The sequence below is a fragment of the Caenorhabditis remanei genome, chromosome IV (assembly GCF_010183535.1).
Source record: "Caenorhabditis remanei strain PX506 chromosome IV, whole genome shotgun sequence".
Taxonomy (NCBI): Eukaryota; Metazoa; Nematoda; class Chromadorea; order Rhabditida; family Rhabditidae; genus Caenorhabditis; species Caenorhabditis remanei.
Window position 1 is genome coordinate 11,901,860 of NC_071331.1, and position 19,167 is coordinate 11,921,026.

The 19,167-nt window shown below is 37.9% G+C and overlaps 2 protein-coding genes across 2 annotated transcripts; one reads left to right on the forward strand and one right to left on the reverse strand.

Moving 5' to 3' along the window:
- Positions 1 to 1,860: 1,860 nt before the first annotated feature.
- GCK72_013417 (uncharacterized protein) lies at positions 1,861 to 7,947 on the reverse strand (the record flags this gene model as incomplete). Its single annotated transcript, XM_053729838.1, has 15 exons — positions 1,861 to 2,065; positions 2,149 to 2,240; positions 2,644 to 2,748; positions 3,777 to 3,950; positions 4,780 to 4,935; positions 5,254 to 5,385; positions 5,432 to 5,658; positions 5,708 to 5,861; positions 6,297 to 6,407; positions 6,655 to 6,753; positions 6,799 to 7,261; positions 7,309 to 7,556; positions 7,604 to 7,677; positions 7,735 to 7,833; positions 7,881 to 7,947. 15 exons carry the CDS (start codon positions 7,945 to 7,947, stop codon positions 1,861 to 1,863), a joined length of 2,406 nt encoding a protein of 801 aa, XP_053584610.1.
- Positions 7,948 to 12,286: 4,339 nt separating this feature from the next.
- On the forward strand, positions 12,287 to 14,266 carry GCK72_013418 (uncharacterized protein; the record flags this gene model as incomplete). The annotated part of the gene is made up of 8 exons (XM_053729839.1): positions 12,287 to 12,359; positions 12,605 to 13,011; positions 13,193 to 13,346; positions 13,394 to 13,500; positions 13,630 to 13,709; positions 13,763 to 13,823; positions 14,059 to 14,155; positions 14,214 to 14,266. The coding sequence occupies 8 exons, from the start codon at positions 12,287 to 12,289 to the stop codon at positions 14,264 to 14,266; spliced, it is 1,032 nt and encodes a 343-aa protein (XP_053584611.1).
- Between the last annotated feature and the right edge of the window lie 4,901 nt (positions 14,267 to 19,167).

Consider the following 19,167-nt stretch of genomic DNA (forward strand, 5'->3'; position numbering starts at 1 on the left):
GATTGATTTTCAGAATCTTTGAATCGAACTGACTTATTCTGATTCACCAAAAGCTCAAGTATTACAAAACAAAAACCTATTTCTGTGTGTTAGCTCCTCTCAAACCGTTCTCTGTGCTTCTTCGCCAGGTAATCTGTTTCCGCCTCGTCATTATTATGAGTCGGGATTAGAGAGCAAACGGTGGGGAGTTCCCCCTTGTTAATGGGGAGAGATGAGCAACGAACTACCGTGTGAACAAGAAAAGAACAACACAAACATTGACTCATTTGGGAGTGAAGAAAGCAATAGAAAATAGACAATTGGTCTGTGAACCGGGTCCAAAAACTTGAGGGCTTTATGAAGAAGGATGTTTTTAAAGTGAAGAAAATTAAAAGTTCTTAGTCACCTGGATTCTGAATCCAAGGTTAATCCAATAAATAAATCGAGAACCTCACAGATTGGTCAGTTGAGGAGAAAGAGAGGGAGGAAGCAGAAAAACAAATTCGTAACCTGAGGATAGTTTCGGATGACGTCAACGAGAGAGAATGTCGAATGAAGACACGCAGAGTTATACAAAAACAATCGAAGACAACAACCGAGGGAAGAAATGTTTAGATTTGAGCCAATTTTTCCGGTAGGGTGTCTCACTTTCTTCTCGGAGCGGAGAGAAATTGAAGCGAAAATCGTTCTTATTGCTATTCATATTTGATCAGATCTAAGATTCAAGAAGCATGTATCAAAAAGAGTAACGGAATTGTGTGGAAGAAATATGGAAGAATGACCACAGAGTCTTGATGAATCATCCAGAAAGTGAAGACAAAACAATAAGAAAAATACATAAAACATCATTTCTACAAATCGAGACTGTACTCGAGAAGGCGTGACTCTTTTTTCAGATGAGTGGAGGCACTTTGTTTCAAATAAATGTCGTTTTGAATAATTCATACTCCGAAATTCGGAAATTCTCGCTCGAAAAGCCAACAAAACAGATATTGACAATCGTGAGAAATAAGCGAAGAGGACGATTATGATATGTACGAACATATGTAGATTAGAAGTGATAAGAAATTGAGAGATGATGAACAGTACATCTTCTTCATCATCATCATCTCGATTTCGTCGTACGCGCTTTTTCCATTCGATATCCATCCGAGACGATTTGTCCATGACGGATCGGAAGAGAAAACGATGAAAAGTATAGAGGAAGTGAGATATCGAGAGAATCAAGGAGAATCAGAGAAAAATACATCAGAAGCCGTCACATTGGATCGATTGATCCAGAGGAAGAAGTTGGAACGAAGCCAAGTCTAGAGAACAGAACAAGAGGACGAGTGTTATCAATTTGAATTCAGGTTAATGACGTTTAGATGAGGAAAAAGACGAAGAACAGCGGAGAATAGGTGGGAAATGGGGAAACGATTTCAATTTTCTTCTGCTGCTTCCAAATGTTTTAATTAAGAAACAAAAGATGAGCACGAAGAGCAAGAAGACGTCGAATGAAAACAAGTCGAGGAAGACAACGACTGAAATTTGCAACAAAAAAATCAGTTGGAATGAATGCAGCAGAATTGAAAAGTGACTGAAAACAGTAAAGAAACTGGTTGAGATTGTGGAATGAATCTATACGTCATTTTGGAATGTCATTGTGATTTCTAATTTAGGATCTGTATAAACAAAGATAGTAGAAAGAAATCAAAAACTCGAGAAGAGGAAAAGGAGAAAGTGTTGTTTTCTCTGCCGGGTTAGATATATCGACAGATAAAACGAAATCGTGATCTTTTTGGAGAAAAACGGAAGTTTCTTTGACTTCAAAGAACATCTAAAACAGTTTTTACTTTTCAAGTTTCTGTGATAAATGAGTTTTCTTTTTCCACATTTCGTTCAAGTGTCCCAATCTGTAATCAACCAACCTCCTGCATTGGCTCTTCCTGTTTCAGACGTCGTCGCCACCGCACTTTCTGTTGGCGGATCTTCGGCAGCTCGTCTTGGTGATGTTGCTCGACTCCATGGTCCGTGGAAGAATTTGAGTTGAAGCATTGTGACGACGAACAGGGCGATTGGGGCGAATAGTTGTAGGAATAGTGCTCTGAAAATGAGGTCATTCAGCTGTCTAAACATCCGTCAAAATGTAGAAATTGTGGGCTCATTCAATTCAAAATAACGGCTTACCCAGATTCTCCGATCGCTGAATAGTCGACAAGTCCGATTGCATCAAGCCACTCTTTCGATAGATTTGTATTATCAATAATCCATTGAGATACCTAGAAATAGTTTAGTTATTTTAGGTGAAGAGGATCATTGTATACAAGCAGTCAAGGTCGAAAAAACGAAGAAAAAGGGGGAGATTGTGTGTCATAATCTTCTCGTAAGTACATTTCAATACTTCTCGTTACGCATAGTTTGGCGTATCTCACCCTCTTACAATAAAATTGTCTAAAGGAGAAACTTGTGATGAAAAACTATTGACAACAAAATCTAAAATAAATTGAGGTAATTTTAAAATTGAAGAGGGTGAACAGTTGACAAAACTATCAGATTTTTCCTCTCGGGAAGCCGAGAAAATCTCTGACTTCTTCTCCCAAAACAAAAGCATTTTTCTGACCGTTTTCTAACAAAATATATACCTCATAAACCATGGGAACCCCTTTCAAATATAAAACTTACTCCAGGGAACTGATAGATGTAGAGGGCGATAATAACAAACGATGTGTAGAAGGTAAGTGTCAGCCAGAAGGCGTACGCCAATCCACGATACAATCGGAAGGAAAACTGAAAAAAAAAGAATTGGAATGGGTCACTCTGAAAACGGAATTCAATTTTTCGGAATCGACCTGTTAGAACAATTTTTAAAGAGTGGGCAAAATGAGGTATTTAGAATTACAGCGACGACATGGAAACCGGTATCTTCAGACAGATACACTATAATTTGTGTTGCGCAGATGAAAGGAGGGACGAGAAATAAATACAAAAAAGTACGAGGGAGGGAAAGTTATTATTATAATAACAATAATCAGACAGGTAGTTGAGGTTGGTTAGTCGTCCGAAGCGGTAACTGTTTTTATGTATGCAGAACTTTGAATTTTTTTTGTTTGTTTACCAAAAAATGAAATGTTTTTGGAAGCAGAAGTAAAGGGAGATGACGGAAAAGAGCCTTTGAGAAGGAATGGATGTGTGATTCTGTGTACTCTTTCTACAGTACTTTTGTTTGATTGTTGTGTTCGTTTTCAGAATGTGTGATCACTAGGTTACTGTAGAAGTCACGGGACTAAACTCTGGAATGAAAAATCGGGTTTTTGAAACGAAAATTCAGCCCAAATTTGTGTTTAGAACGTTTATAAAACCAAAAATGTTCTCCATAAACATCGTCTTGAGAAGAAAACGCTAAAAAATGGAAGTATTCACCTGAAAATAGTTTAGAAACTTTATTTTCTCAAAAAGTACTTTTTGGAAACTGCGTGCATCTCCAGAATACCTCTTTCTCAACCTGAAAACGCGTTTCCTACTGTAAAAAATAGAGTCAAAAGATGAAATGAAATAAAAGAAAAACTACTAGATCAGGTGCCAAACATTTTGCTCTTTCTTCACTTTTCCCTCATCGTTTATTTGTTCTCCATTTTGGCCCCGGTTAAAAACACATGCAAACACACAGAGTCTGTCTAAGTTTTGCAACTTGTTCTCTTTTTTCCTTTTTTCTATTGTGAGTCATACCTCTGATGAATAGTTTGGATACAAGTAATAAATCATAACTTTTGATTCAAAAACTAGTACTTGAGAGAGTAACCGTAGGGTTGTCTTACCTTGAGATAAATCAAATTGAGTGCCCATAACGCAAAGAACAGAATATTGTAGAAGTTTGGTTTGAAGTGAATTGAAACCAGAAGAAGAACGAATGAGACAACGAATATGAAGTAAATTGACACTTTGTTCGATAGATATTCAACGAATGCAGCAAATTTCCGACTTTTTGGATCCTGAAAATTCAAAAAATTAGTTATTAATAAAAGTAGAAAAGAAAAAACCAATTTTCAAACCTACATCTTGAAAATACAAATTCAAAGAGTTCTTTGCAAGAGAATCATGAACTCGAATACATTTTCCATTCATCACCGTTACCGTAATCACGTGATGAGGAATATGGGTAAAGCTGGTTGGAAGTTTCAACTTCATACTTCTCAGAAAGTTGACGAGTCGAACTAACAACTCGTCGAACCGCATTTTAGGCATATTTTCAGTAGCTCTCTCTCTCTCCCTTTTTCTGTTTGAAAGCAAAACTCGAGACAAATCAACATAGTCTCGACATGAGAAAAATACGACTCCCATGAGATAGAGCAAAAAAGCAATGATAGATGGGCATATTTTGGGTTATGTTCGTTTTGCAGAGAAAGAAAATATTACCACTTCCTCATCTTCGTCTTTCTTCGAATCATCTCCAATTTCACATAATTTTATCTCCATTTTCAGTGATATCGATTAAAATAAAAAGCATAAAATCTTTCTGTGACGGAATATTGAAAAAAGAGGAGAAGCAACAGGCGAGCGAACAGTTTTGCGTGGACAGCTGCTTCTCCTGCTTCGAAAAAAGGAGAAAAAGGACCGGAGGGGCGAGAGACATCAATCTCTTCCCGCTCTTTTATTATTGTTGTTAGGCAACAACAACAAAGAGAAAAGCATGAATATTTCGGAGCAGTGTTATTCATAAAACTTTCACTTATGTGTTCGTTTGTTCACATACTTTTTCGGAAGCAATATATGCATAATTTCATGAGACTTTTGTTATGAAACACTTCGTCAAAAACATACCTTTGCCACAGCGACTCCCCCGGCTCCAGTCTTCGACGCTCCAAAAGTTCCATATGAATTAATTCGTCTTTGTCGTTCAAAATCACTCAATGATTCGTAATACTTTTCTCTTCGCGCCAATCGTAGGAGTAGGAAGACGGGAAGACTGAGAAGAGTCTGGAAAATGAAAATACAGATTAGTTTTTGATTTTTAAAGTCTGAAAATTTAGAAAATCTGAGATGATCCTCACCGGAAAAATAACAATTCCATAAAAATAAAGTTGTGTCACAAATAGCATGAATTTCGCTCGTTTTAAAACTAAATTTTTCGAAGTGAATGAATGAAAGTAGGTGATGACAAGGATGTCTTGGGGCCAGTAACTCGATACACCTATCATATGCGACACTCGTTTTTTAAAAGAGAGAAACTGATTTCTGCTCGAGAAGAATGTGTCAAGGTGCAAAGATAAAAAGAGATTTTTGCAGAAAACTCACCTGCACACAGAGGATAATAAGTGCATGGACTGGAATGGTTGCCCATTCGATTCCAACAAAATTCATCCATGCTGGGTCACCGATTTCTTGATGAATGTCCATACTAAGGAAGTATTGGAGAACAAGAAGAAACTGAAATGAGTCTATTCGATGTGTTCTAGATAAATCTGAAACTCACCTCGATATACAACAAGATCAATGGAGCCATTGTGAACGACGATCTTCTAGTATCACGGAAAATCCAGAGAATGCATGTGAGAATCAGAAGGATCAATCCGAAAATCGAGTGATACAGAAGAGCCCACGTCATCATTGCTGTCAGCGCAATTGAATACGAATGGAAGATCACAAAAGTCATCACTGCTATCATTCCTTTCGACGCTGCGGATTCTTTATCTCCAGGTGCTGAAGCTGAGTATTACTTGATTCTTTCTTTAAGTACTCATCAACTTACAATTAAAGATATTGCTCAACTTGTTACGATCGACCACTTGTGACGTCACTTTACGCATCGGAATCGAATTTTGTCCCTCGCCGTTTCGCAGAGGAGATCGTGAACGGGCGCGGCCTTGCTCATCTTCGTGTGAGGAGGAGGCAGTGGACAATAGCTGGAATTTAAAAGGTTATAAAGTGCATTGGATATGTTAGAAGAGGTAAATATGGTGGAGAAAGCAGGAAAAGCAAAAATAGGAAAGGACGACGAGGAATGAAAGATTGGGTTGGTTAAATTGAGGATTTGGTTGGGGTTTTGGTTTGGAACTGAGATTTATTAATTATTTTTTTCGTTTGTTCGTAATTTTTCTGATTTGTCGAATCACAATACAACATCTTAGGCCTACCGTCACATTCGATTCATCTGGAGACGACTGAAATGAACTGAATGGAATTTCAAAATTCAAAAACCAAACCGTACAAAAAACAGACAACCACATGGACAAACTGAGGTAAAAAACACCACACAGGGATAAATGTGACACAAAATGCATGCCAAAATCAAAATCAAGTGGAAACTAATTTTCTAGATTTACACTATTCACACGCACCAAAGTATTGCCACGTCCTCTGCCAGATGGAGCAGCTGAGCTCTCAGAAATCGAAATGAGCTGACCCACGTCATCCACATTCGTGTCGACAGTTGCACCGGATGCAAAACGCTGAACCGAAAATAAAACCACATAAATTTGAATTTTTCAGAATTTAAGACACTAGTCTAACTAACGGATACAGTTTTAGTTCTCGCTAACTTCTGAGCATTCGTGCCTAACTTTCAACCATCGCCCCCAAATATTTTTGTTTAGGTAGGAAGGAAAACGACGATGGACAAGTAGATTAAAGATACGGAGAGAAGAGAGCGATAGAACAATGGCGACATGAAGAAGAAGAAACGAATCTGAAACTGACTTCTTCATGTACCGACGATCCGTAGTCATTGTCATCGATGTATTGGCGAGATCCGTTTCTGGTGAATTTGTATTGAGCAACAGTCAAATAGTAGAATATCTGGAAATGTCTTTTTTAGTTTCAAGTTTTTCTAACTTTTCATACCAGAACAACTATGGGATTCGCATACAACGGCCATTTCATTATCAAATCATCATCATTAAAATCTGGCGCGACAAATGGAAATTTCCACCACTCCGGACAAGAAGAATCCATGAGAACAGTGAGTCCGAAGAGACGAGATAGAAACGATCCAGTTGGGAGCCATGAATTGTGAACGATTGGAATCTGATAGGTGTAGAGAACCAAGACGTGAATTGCAGAATAGAAAATGAGGAATTTCTTGATTTGATTGTAAACTCCGTGTCTCAATGGTGTATACGTTGCCCACCAGGTCGAAATGAACAGAAATGCACCGAAGTAAATCGAGTTACTGACAGACGGTTTCACGATTCCGACATAGGCGGTGAAGAGGAAAATCACGAAATTTGTGAGGCGTCTCAATGAATTCCCGATTGCACTCCACATGATCGCTGCCATTTTTCGCTGTCGCCGTTGCTCACGACCGCTGGAATTATTATCCATTTTGATAAATTAGAGTGGAATTTTACTTACGATTCACTTCTAACAGTCACAACATCTCCAACAGTATCCAATTGTTCATCTCGGTGCGACATAAACATGACAATGATAAAAGAGAGAAGAGAAGCAGAGAGAGCAATAATTTCCGGAAGGAAGGCTCGAGTTGAATCAAAAGTTCCAGTTGGATGGAAACGAACAAGACCGATACTTCGGAATAGAGTAGTGTCAGAGCGATTGCAGATGTAGGTTCTGTCATTTTTATGCACAAATTGTTCCGAGATCTTAAAATAATTCAGTTTTAATTCATTTTCTGTGTGTGAAACCCAACCTGGTAAGAACCAATTCCTAATGCAACTGCCAGGCAGAATAAGAATGTGATAGTGACGAATGTACCGACTATTTCTGAAAAAGATTAGATGAAGATAACATTGAAAAATATAAAGTTTATAGAACACTTACTGGGAAGAGCTAAACTTTTTCGAATTGGAGGCACTACTGCACTGAACAGAGCAAGAACCACATAGCCGATTGATAGGAAGCTTGGCCTGATTATTGCAGCTGGAAAATTGAGAAAAATTAAGTTTCCCTATTTCTCTGAATAATACCTGCTAAAAGTGCTCCGGGAAGCAGAAGCTTGACAGTGCAAGACTTTACGAACGGCGGTACCGTCATGTTGTTTCTCGACCTCCGATTCAATTTTACCGCATGTGATTCTGCAAAAATAGAAGATTTGTTGATTTAACGAGTAAAAGAGAGACAATATTGAAGTAACTTTGAAAAGAAGAAAGCAATGAAAAAAGTATAGAGATCTCGAAATTGTCCGAAAATAAAAACCAAAATCATTCAAGTTTCCGCCTGTGATTACGGTAAGCTAGCACCGCGTGCGCTTGCGTACTAGGCATTTTATTTTACGACACATTAACATGTGTTCCTTTTTTGTTTTAGCTCAAAATATCGAAAAACAGCTGATAAATTATGTTTTTGGACCGAAAAGCTCTGAAAAATCAAATTTATTTTTGAAATCAATGTCACATGGCTAGCCATAAAAGTCAGTTTTGCTCAAAACCAACTGAAAAAAGTAAATACAATGAGCACACATGAGCTCGTTGTAGTAAACAAAACGTTGTATTTTTCGAAGTCATCGAGACGAAAAGGAATTTCGAATTTCCGGAATTTAATATGAGAAAATGTTCTCACTCTCACTTTCAAATAAAAAAAATGGTTTGATAACGATGAGTAATCGTTTAGACCTAGTCGAACAGGACAGAAAAAAGTATGGGAATTTCTGTGTGGGTGTTTGTTCAGGTGTAGGTGTGCCGCTTTCAAAATGATATAAACAAATTTGAAAAAAAAGAAGTTATTGAAAGCAGTGAAATTCAATAATCTGCAACATTTCTTCAGTGAAAATCAAGAAAACATTGAAACAAAAAGCAATCATGAAAGCAGTGGGTTCACCCTATCAAGGCTGTTATCAGTACGACAAATACGGGAAATTTCTAGAAAAGAAAATAGAAAAACGTAAAAGAGAAGAAGGAAAGCATCAAAAGACCGAGTTCTAAGAGAGCTACCGCACGATTTTAAATTTCAAAAACCAAAAATGAGGAAGTTTGTCTGTCCTATTGCGGAGAGTTTTCATTTTTCACCACCGGACAGCACAACAAACGGTTAACTGCGAAATACCGCCCGTAGAGTTGTCTGTTCCTCTTCAATCACATTACACTCTTCTTTCGCGCCAATTGTGGCAAATTTGGAAAAGAGAGTATTCGAAAAGAGAGAAGAAGTGACTCATACCGATCAATAATCAAAGTTTACTGATAAGTTCATGGAGTAGAATATTGGGTACAACCAATGCGTTGTTTGCTGAGCAACTCTCACTCTCTCTTTGTGTCTATCCAGTTATCATCATCATATCAATCTACTTGGTGTCACTCTCGGATATAAGATATGTATGCCACCTTTCATTTTTACACACTAAGAGTTCATCGGAATCGAAGAAGAGCAAGGGGACAAGAAACACCAGAACGAATTGAGAGAAGATAAAACAGAATGGGGGAGGAGATGGAGAATGTTCGATTGGAAGAGAGGAGGGAGAGAGGGCATGGGGTTGATTTTATGGTTTCACGGGAGATGAAGGACTCAAGGACACAATGGCTCTAGCTGTCTTCAAATGGCCTCTTGTAGATTTGAATAGACAATGAAATATGGGTAACGGAGGAGGCAGGGAGAGAGAGGGGGAAATTTGAATTTGGGAGGGCAACGGTAGAAGACAAAGAAGATTTACTAATTTCATGAAAATTTTCGAAAATTAGTTACTTTTTTGAAACAGGAGCCACCAGAAAACCCAGAAAGAACAGTTTCATTAGTGAATCATGCGATGAAATGGGCGTGGCCTAAATTTTCTACCAGGTACCCTATTAGGAACCAGTTTTCAAGATACAATGTCTAGAGAATCAGTATGACCTTAACTTCCGAATTCTTTCAAGATAAAATAAATATATGAACGTCAGATGTTTTCAATAGTACTCTCCCATAAAACCATGAGTATATGAAAAAACAAAACGAGCGATAACAGTGTAAAAACATGTAGCACATGTCTGTTACGACATGAACAATACCGAGAGGAACACACAAGTAAAAAACGAATAGTCGAGTGGACAGAAGTAGAAGAGAAAATATCTTCGTGCCCCTAGTTCTCTCTTCGTTTTTTTCGTCTTCTCGGCTGTTTACTCGTTCAAAAACTTCCCCTCACTTACTGCGTCTCTCTTTCTCTCTTTTTGTGTTGTAAATAATTTCTTCTCTCTTTTTCTCGTTGACCACAACAAAATTTGAGAGAGAAATAGAGGAAGAAGAGGAGGAGGAGGAGGATGGAGGAGCCTTGTACGGAAAATATTGCTTTTTCCATATAAACATATTTTTCAGGTGGAGATACAGGGTGGCTAATAAGTATACGACACTCTTACTTTTTGGATATTCGGCGGGAAAACGCTTGAATCAACAAAAAACGTTATTAATAGTTGGAATGTTCAAAATAGATTTAGTATACAAAAGGAATTCGAAGTTGGATACTTTGGCTTTGATACAGGCCATCAGACGTAAGACGCCAAAATCGCCTGTGCGCCGCAGGTAGTCGACGTCGACTTCGTCCCATATCTTCTGAAGGACGGTCTTGAGAACAACAGCCATGTTGTAGGAGATTCCTGATAACTTGCTCTCCAAACATTCCTATTCGACGAAATCCATCGGACTCAGATCCGCCGACGAGGAAGACCTAAAGTCGTTATTCCAGAAGCCAGGAACATGAGAGAGATGATGAATTTTGTTGTTTTGGAACTGTGGGAGGTAGCCCAATCTTGTTGAAATATGAAAAGGAGTCCAGTAGTGTGTTGAGCTGTACAGAGGAACAAAACATCCTTCAAAACCAAGTTTTGGAAGACCCCGAGTTGATTTTCGCATTTTTTAAAATGAAAACTAACGAAGTTCTACCGTAAGATGTCACCGCGGCCCACGCCATCACAGTTTTAGAAAAAAGGGGGTCATGGGCCTGGTCAAGGGGACCTACTATCACCTTTTGATAACAAAAGTTTCTGCTTTTGACAGTTGGAAAAAGGTTCAATAATAAAATGTTTATCATAAGTCCAGATCACGCCCGACACGCGGCGCACAGGCGATTTTGGCGTCTTACGTCTGATGGCCTGTATCAAAGCCAAAGTATCCAACTTCGAATTCCTTTTGTATACTAAATCTATTTTGAACATTTCAACTATTAATAACGTTTTTTTGTTGATTCAAGCGTTTTCCCGCCGAATATCCAAGAATTAAGAGTATACTTATTAGCCACCCTGTATTTATCTAGAATGAAGATGAGGGGAGTACTCCTAGAAGATGGGGTTGTATCTAAAAAATTGTTAGAAAAAGACTGTAACATAAGAAAAAGGTCAGAATTCGAAAAATTGGTGTGAAGATCTTTTTTCTTGTTTTAGCCAGTTGTGATTCGGATGCTCTAAAAAAGAAAGATAATGGATCCGTAAAGTTATGTTTTTTTCAGAAAGTAGTTGCTTGGAAGTCAAAAGAAATTTAATAGAAAATGGAATACATGTATATCTTTGTTTTTTTCAGAAACTATCTCATCAGTTTCAAAAATGGCCAACGAATTACCGTATGACCAGCACCCCACCAAGTTGTCTGATAGGAGCTCTTGCAGATGTAGATAGAACTGTAATAAGAGAGAATAAGGTAATTTCTCAATCTGGGTACATTGTAAGTTGTCTTTTTGTTTTTCAGATAGTCAGTGATCTCTGCGAATTGGTGCATCGAGTCAACATGGCTGAAGGACAGGAAACTGTGGAGGAGTTGACTAATTGGGACTCATTTTGATCTTCGAAGAAAAGAGAGGGCTGGTGATTAGGACAATCGGGCATCTCTTCAGAAATGCTCTAAATTGAAGATTAACAGTTTCTCAATTGCTGCTTGCTGTTCAAATGTCATCTTTCTTCAATAATTGTTTTCTAAAAATCTATGAAAATTACAATGAACAATTAACTAACAACAAGAACAGTGTGCCTCCAAGTAGTTATTCTTGAGCACCTTCTCCGTACCCTCAACCGAATGTTAAAATGTTTGCTTCAATTTCGAAACATGATTGTAAAGATCATTGTTACATGCTGATTCCCGGCCAAGACCATTTTCAGGAACACAAGATGACGTTTTCAAATTATATTTTCTTGAAACCAGTTCAAATTCTTTTTTAAAAGAGGAGGAATCTTTTGATCTTTTCTAAAGGTTTCAATAGAAAATAGATTTGTTTCTTCTCTTTCTATTGGTTACAAGACAGTATTTAAACACAATTGGAGAGGTATTCTCTTCACTATTCTGTCAAGTTTCCAACTTTTTTCGTCAAGCGATTCCAGTTTTCTATTAAACGACGTGAGCTTTACAGATAAAACCTTTATTACTCATTTTGATCAGTTCAACAACTTACAATTAGAGATCATTTCAGTTCTGTTCAACAAACATGGAAAACATAGCAGTGACTCGTTTGATCGAGTACCTCAAGATCAATTCGGAGCAGCCGACTCCAGATTATGGTTAGTTTCAAATCTTTAGTTTCTGTTTCCCAGAGATATCCTTTACAGGGGCATGTCTAAAATTTATATTCAATTATGCAGATGAACTGGGGATAATGAGAAGATCTGTGGAGGTGAGCGTTTTAACAGAGATAAATGAGTTTATAATTTACAGACAGCTCCCGGAGTGTTTTTCATCATAATGACAATAATCGGTTCTCTCCCTGATCTCCCTTCAATTATGCTCTATTCTCATATGGATACAGTCCAAACTTCTTCCGATTGGACACATCATCCATATTCTGGGTACAAAGATGAGAATGGGACAATTTACGGACGAGGAGCACAAGATATGAAGAGTTTGGGAATACAGCATATGGAAGCATTCAGGAATTTATTCGAGCAAGGAATCAAACAATGGAAACGGACAATTCATATAGTATTCGCTCCGGATGAGGAGACTGGAAGTGAGAATGGAATGAAGGGATTCGTGAAGTCAGAGGAGTTTAAGAAATTGAATATTGGCTTCTCGTTGGATGAAGGAGGCCCAAGTCAGAATGATATTTATGATGTTTATTACGGAGAGAGGGTCACTTGGTTCGTAAATGTCACTATTACTGGGAGTGCAGGTCATGGATCGAAATTCATTAAGAATACTGCATTGGAAAAGTTGGTCAGTTATTTCTCTACAAAATCTCATAAACCCCTGATCAAGAGAATATTACCTGAAAAACAGAAATTGTTTAGCTAAAACAGTAATTATTCAGAAAATCGAAAACTTTTCTTTGTGTTTCTCAGATTCAGAGCATAAATGTGAAAGTCTCCGATTTTCAATCTTCTACCTTTTTCTTCAGGAACGCCTTCTCTACAACACTCGAAAATTCCGGAATGAACAAGAAGCACTGATGAATAAGAACAATTTGACACTAGCTGATGTCACAACTCTGAATGTGAATATCATAAACGGAGGAGTTCTTGTTAATATTGTGCCGGAGAAAATCCACGTTTGTGAGTTGAGAAACGGATATTTCAGGGAGGAACCATTGAGTTTTCAGCGATTGATATTCGACTGACACCGAATCAAGACTTCGGAAAAATGCGCAGTCGTCTGGATAAATGGGTGAAAGATGCGGGAGAAGGAGTCTCTTATCAATTTGTGCAGGTAATCGAAATCCATTTCTCAAAGTTTTCAAAAAGAACCCAGAAGCTTTCCATCTTGTTTCGATGTGTTTCGTTATTTGTGTTGATCTTGCTCCGTTGAGCATACGAAAACTGAAATCGTTTCTTCCAGTATTCCGACTTCAAACCGGTATCTCCAAGTACACGTGACAATCCATTTTGGGCGGCATTCGAGGATGGGATGAAGGAAATGTGAGAACGGATTGTTTTCAGAAACTTTTCACTAATAATTAATTGACTTTCAGGAACTGCGAATTCAACCAAGGAATAATGGCTGCATCGACGGATGCGAGATTTGTCAGAGAGGTTAGTGATTTGAAATAAAACTGGCTGGGTTAGAATTATTACACCTTTGGTTTCCTTTCATCGGATTTAAAGTTTTGAACCAAACTTGATTCTTTAAACTATGAAAGACAACTGAAACTTTCCGAAGCCGACACCAAGACGAACACTTACAGAATTTCTTGTATCCAACTTTTTTAAAATTCACTTTTGTTTCAGCGTTTTTGATAAGGGGACCCCCCACAACTCCTATTTCCAGGCCGGAATTCCCGCTCTTGGTTTCACTCCAATGGTCAACACACCATTCCTTTTGCATGACAAGGATGAATGTTTGAGTGAGAAAGAGTTTTTGAAAGGTAGTCTTATTTTGATAACTTATCCCAAAAGTCATTTATTCAAAGCGAAATTTTACAGGAATCAAGATCTACGAGGCATTGATTAACAAGCTCGCGAATGTTGATGGATAAAACCGAAAGAGCTTTGAGTTTTCATTTTTTAGTGTTTCAAGATTTCTGAATAAATATATTTTTCTCAAATGATATATTTTCACGACCGGATTCGTTATCTTTACCAGTATCATGATATCATTTGTACTTTCAGTTTTTTTTTATTTATTTATTTTAATTCGATATGAAGGGCAAGGAGCCACTGATACAACCGAAGTGGATTCAAAAAGATAAATAAATATTTGATGGGCCGATTCTGGAGGACGCAAAATTAGGTGGTAAAAAACTATTTTTCCCTTTGGAAGTAGTAAAAAAGAGAAAAATAGTTTTGCCCTTTTTTTGCTACCTCGTGAATAGGCCAAAAACGAGAGAGGGAGCGGGGAGACAAGTAGAAACATTAATAGTTGAGGGGAGAAAGAGTTAGATACTTAGACAAATCAACATGTTTCAAGTTAGTTTTAAACGAACGGGAGGAGGATTTAACCGGGAAAGAAGAAACGGGTAGAGAGTTCCAACAGTTTAAAGTACGGTTGGTCAAGAACTGGGAGCTGGATTTGTTACTATTTTTGATATTACAACGCAAATAAAATGGGTGTCTTCTTAGAGATTTAACAGATGGAATAAATGTAAATAAGGCATTTGCACAATAGATCTCTCTGCTGATAATTGATTTATATATGAATACCAAATCGAAAACTAATCTTCTGAGCTCCAGAGAGTCCAGTCCACATATATCCAGAGCGTTGAAATAGGATGTATATTCTATTCCAAACTTTTTGAAAATTCGATGAACAAATGACTTCTGAATAGATTCAATCTTCCGAATGTGAAGTTTGAGATAGGGCGAGAAAATGGTACATCCATACTCCAAGATAGGTCGAATATATATAATATAACATCTAATAAACACTTCCATAGTCGAATTCTTGAGAATATTGAAAAGCATATTCACTCTGAATTGAGATCTCCTTAAAATAATATTGACATGATGTGTAAATGACAGGTCGTCCGAAAAGAATATTCCTAGATCCCGAATATGCCTGACAAAAGGGAGTTTCAAACCTGAGATTTGAAAATCGGGGGAAGTTCTGAGTTTCAGGTTGCGAGAAGAGAATCTGAACTCTATGACTTCACATTTGTTAGGCGCAACTGTCATTTGCCACTTAGAGCACCATTCTGATATAGTGTTTAAATCATCTCGTAATAGGTTGGCATGAGGTGAGAAGAGTTTTAAATCATCCGCGAACATTAATAAATTAGAATCCACGTTGTCACTGATATCGTTGATGTATAAAAGGAAGAGAAGAGGCCCAAGGACGGAGCCTTGAGGAACTCCACTAATTACATCCATAGGTTTGGAATAAGTCCCATTTAGAGAAATCACCTGAATACGATTGGTTAGAAACATAGATAACCAGCGCAGGAGGTTGCCGTGAACACCATATCCTTCCAGTTTGGTCAATAATTTGTTGTGCGGAACTTTGTCAAACGCTTTGCTGAAATCAATGTAGATGGCATAGTTGGCTTTGTGATTTTCCAGATCATGTAACAGAGTGCCTTGATAATGTATAAGTTGAGACTCGCAACTGCGGTTAGCACGGAAACCGTATTGACTCCCATTCAATAAACTGTTGACATTCAGGTGTTGGACTAACACTCTTCTCAGAATAGTTTCCATAGTTTTACATACACTGGACGTAAGGGCAATTGGCCTGTAGTTATTGCAGTCAGATCTGAGGCCTTTTTTATGCAGCGGTACAACAATGGCTTTTTTCCAGATATGAGGTATGTTGCCCGTTGCCAGTGATTTGTTGTAAATTAATGTAAGTGGGAGCGCAATGGCGGTGGCAACTTTCTTCAAAAATATAGCAGGGATCTGGTCCGGAGTTCGATTATGTCTGGGCTTGAGCTTTGCCAACACAGCTTCCACTATATACGGTTCGAATTCGTAGCCATCGATAATAGAGTTGAACCTTGGTTTGAAGAATGGAACATTTCCATCATCATGCGTAAACACTTCCGAAAACTTGTCAGCAAACAGCTCCGCTTTGGTTATGTCATCACAGATAATTTCACCATTGTTCTTGATGATACCGACCTCATGAAATGGTTTCATGTGGTCTTTCATAAATCTGAAGAAGGTTTTGGATGAACCAGTAGTAAGCTTTTTCTCAAGTTCCGATGTATCATAATCAGTGAGGGATTTTTTCAATAAAGCACTAATGGCCTTGTAACGTTCAGAGTTACCCTCATTCCTCCATATATATAGCTTCAACTTTTGTAACCGTCTAACTTCAGCAGGATACTTCTTCCGTAAGACATTTCGGGTGACAGTGGGTACATAAGTATTGATAAGGTTAGTGGTGACCTCCAGTAATTGACTGTACATCTCCTCGACCGATAGTTCCCGAAATATAGAGATCCAGTTCATATTGCTCAGTACAAAGTTGATACTATCATAATCCGCTTTCCGGAAATTAAGCAATGTTTTATGATTGGGTAGTTTCTTTAGCGATAAATTCAGGGTTGCTCTTATCAACTTGTGATCGCTGAATAATTCCCCTACCACCACTTCACGTACACTCGGAGTATTTGTCAGCAATAAATCAAGTATATGGTCTGGATTGAGGCGGGTGGGAGAGTGGACGTGTTGACATAATCCATTCCGAAGTACAAAGCTTAAAAACTCATTGCACTTGCTGTCCGATGCCGTCATACTCGACCAATCTATGTGTGGCATATTAAAGTCACCAGTGATAATAGTCTGTTTGTGGGTAGACAATAAGAACTCCAGCGCTTCAATGATTGGACCGATATCAGAACTATGATTGGCGTGATAACATGATATAATACGGGTTGACTTCCCATTGATAAATACATCCACAGCAATAATTTCGACAGCACTTAAGGCTTCTGGAATAGTAATAAGAGAGCATCTCACAGATTTTGATATAAGTAGGGCCACGCCACCACCATGTCGTGTTCTATCCTTGCGGAAAACGGTGAACATGTTGTCAAGGGACAAAATAGCATCGGGAAAGGTATCGTTCAGTTTGGTTTCTGTGAGTGCAATGACGTCAAATGAATAGAAAGAAGCAAGATAATTCAGATAGGATATTTTATTGGAGATAGCGAAGCAGTTGGCATAAGCTAATGAGCAGGGCTTGCCTTTTGCTCTCTGATTTCCCAAGCCCATGGCACCTGATCTTTTTTGTAGGTTATCTTGACAACTTCCAGATTTCGAACGGTGTAAATTCTTTGCTTTTCCTGATTGTTCAGTTCGATGGCTTTCTTCCAAGCATTCCGATACTTGATCAATTCCGGCTTTGACAGATCCGGTCGAATGGAGGCATTTTTGCAGAATGTTACCTCCGCCTTGCGTTTTTCGAAGGTTGCCAGGACCTTGTTTGCGTCCGCCGCCGTTTAAAGAATATTTATAATTATTCCAGAAATATCAAGTGATGAATTCTCTGAAAACCACTATAAATACTCCATCTTTAATGCTCAAATGTTCTATGATTTTCCGATTCTTTGATGGTGTGCCGGGCACGCATTGATTGAGTTTTGATAAGTAACACCTGAAAAACGCCTACTAACTAATCATGTGCACCTTTTATCGAGTTATCCGTCATCAGATTTCCTATAAATTGTATCAGGTGTCGCCACTTTTTGCCATATTCAGTTAGTTTTCTAGTTCTGTTGACTTGAGCGTCATAAAAAGATTGTGCAGTAGACAGGAGTTTTCAGAAATTGATCATTTTTGGAAGAGTTGAATTCCAAAAAAGTCGTTGATCCGGGGGTATAAAGTAGGGCGAGTTTTCGGTTTTCTCATTGTCAGATGGTGGGTTTCGCAAGTCTGTAGAGTCTCGTTGGTTTCCGGATTAGGAAGGATCTAATTAGTTTTTGTTTTATTATAGAAGTGTGACGACCCATTTTTGTTATTTTGTTTTCATAGATAATTCACTACTAAAAAACTGAAAATTAAAAGAACTTCATGTCATACAGTGTTTCTCTTGGTCTTTGAGTTATCACTCTTTTCGAAACTACAGTAATCCGATCATACCCATCTTTTTCAGCCGGTAAAGTTTTCGGACATTAATAACTTTTTTCCAAAGCAGCCTTCGACTTCAATATCTAAAGATTTTAGTCATCCCTTATGTCATTAACCTGAAGCCGTGAATTATGTTCCACCCGGATCTAAAATTTCAGAGTGAACCTACTCTTAACCACCTTACTCCCATTCTATCTGGAATTGAGTCATACCCATCTCGTGGAAATCACCATAATCTTCTCTCCTCAGTCGGGTGTTTGTTTTTGTTTTGAGACCACCCCATTCTCTTCTCATCTATGACTCTTTGGTCCCCAACCAATTGGTATTCAGAAAGTTCTTTCTTCAATTATCTGTTTTTCAGAATAATATAAAAGTGGGAAGACTCATTCCAGTGAATCGTATGGGGGGAAAGAGAGAAGAAATAAGGAAGAAGGCGTCAAGAGCTTCCTTCTTTCTTTTTCTCATTTCCTAACCATATAAAAGATCGCATGTCTTGTTCTCATTTGCCACTCCTTTTTCCATTAAATGTCGATTCCGACAGATAAGATGTTCTTTTTGGAACTACTGTTTCATTGAACCGTCGGAAGACTTTAAAAGTTACCTCACTTGCTTCTTTTTTGAAGGCAGTGATGCAGTTTTTAAAAAAATTTAAAAATTTTGGTTCACTTTAAAGTATGTTTGTGTTTTGTTGCAGATTCATGATTAGTGTTTTACGAGAAAATATGAGATTCTGAAGTCTTGCGTCTAATTTCAGCTTTTGTTCATTAGAATTTTCATGTTCTCAGTTTTCAGTCAAAAATATAAATTTAAAGGATATGAAGCCGCAGATTTATAAATGATCTTAATTTTTGTAAGAAATGTTGATTAAACC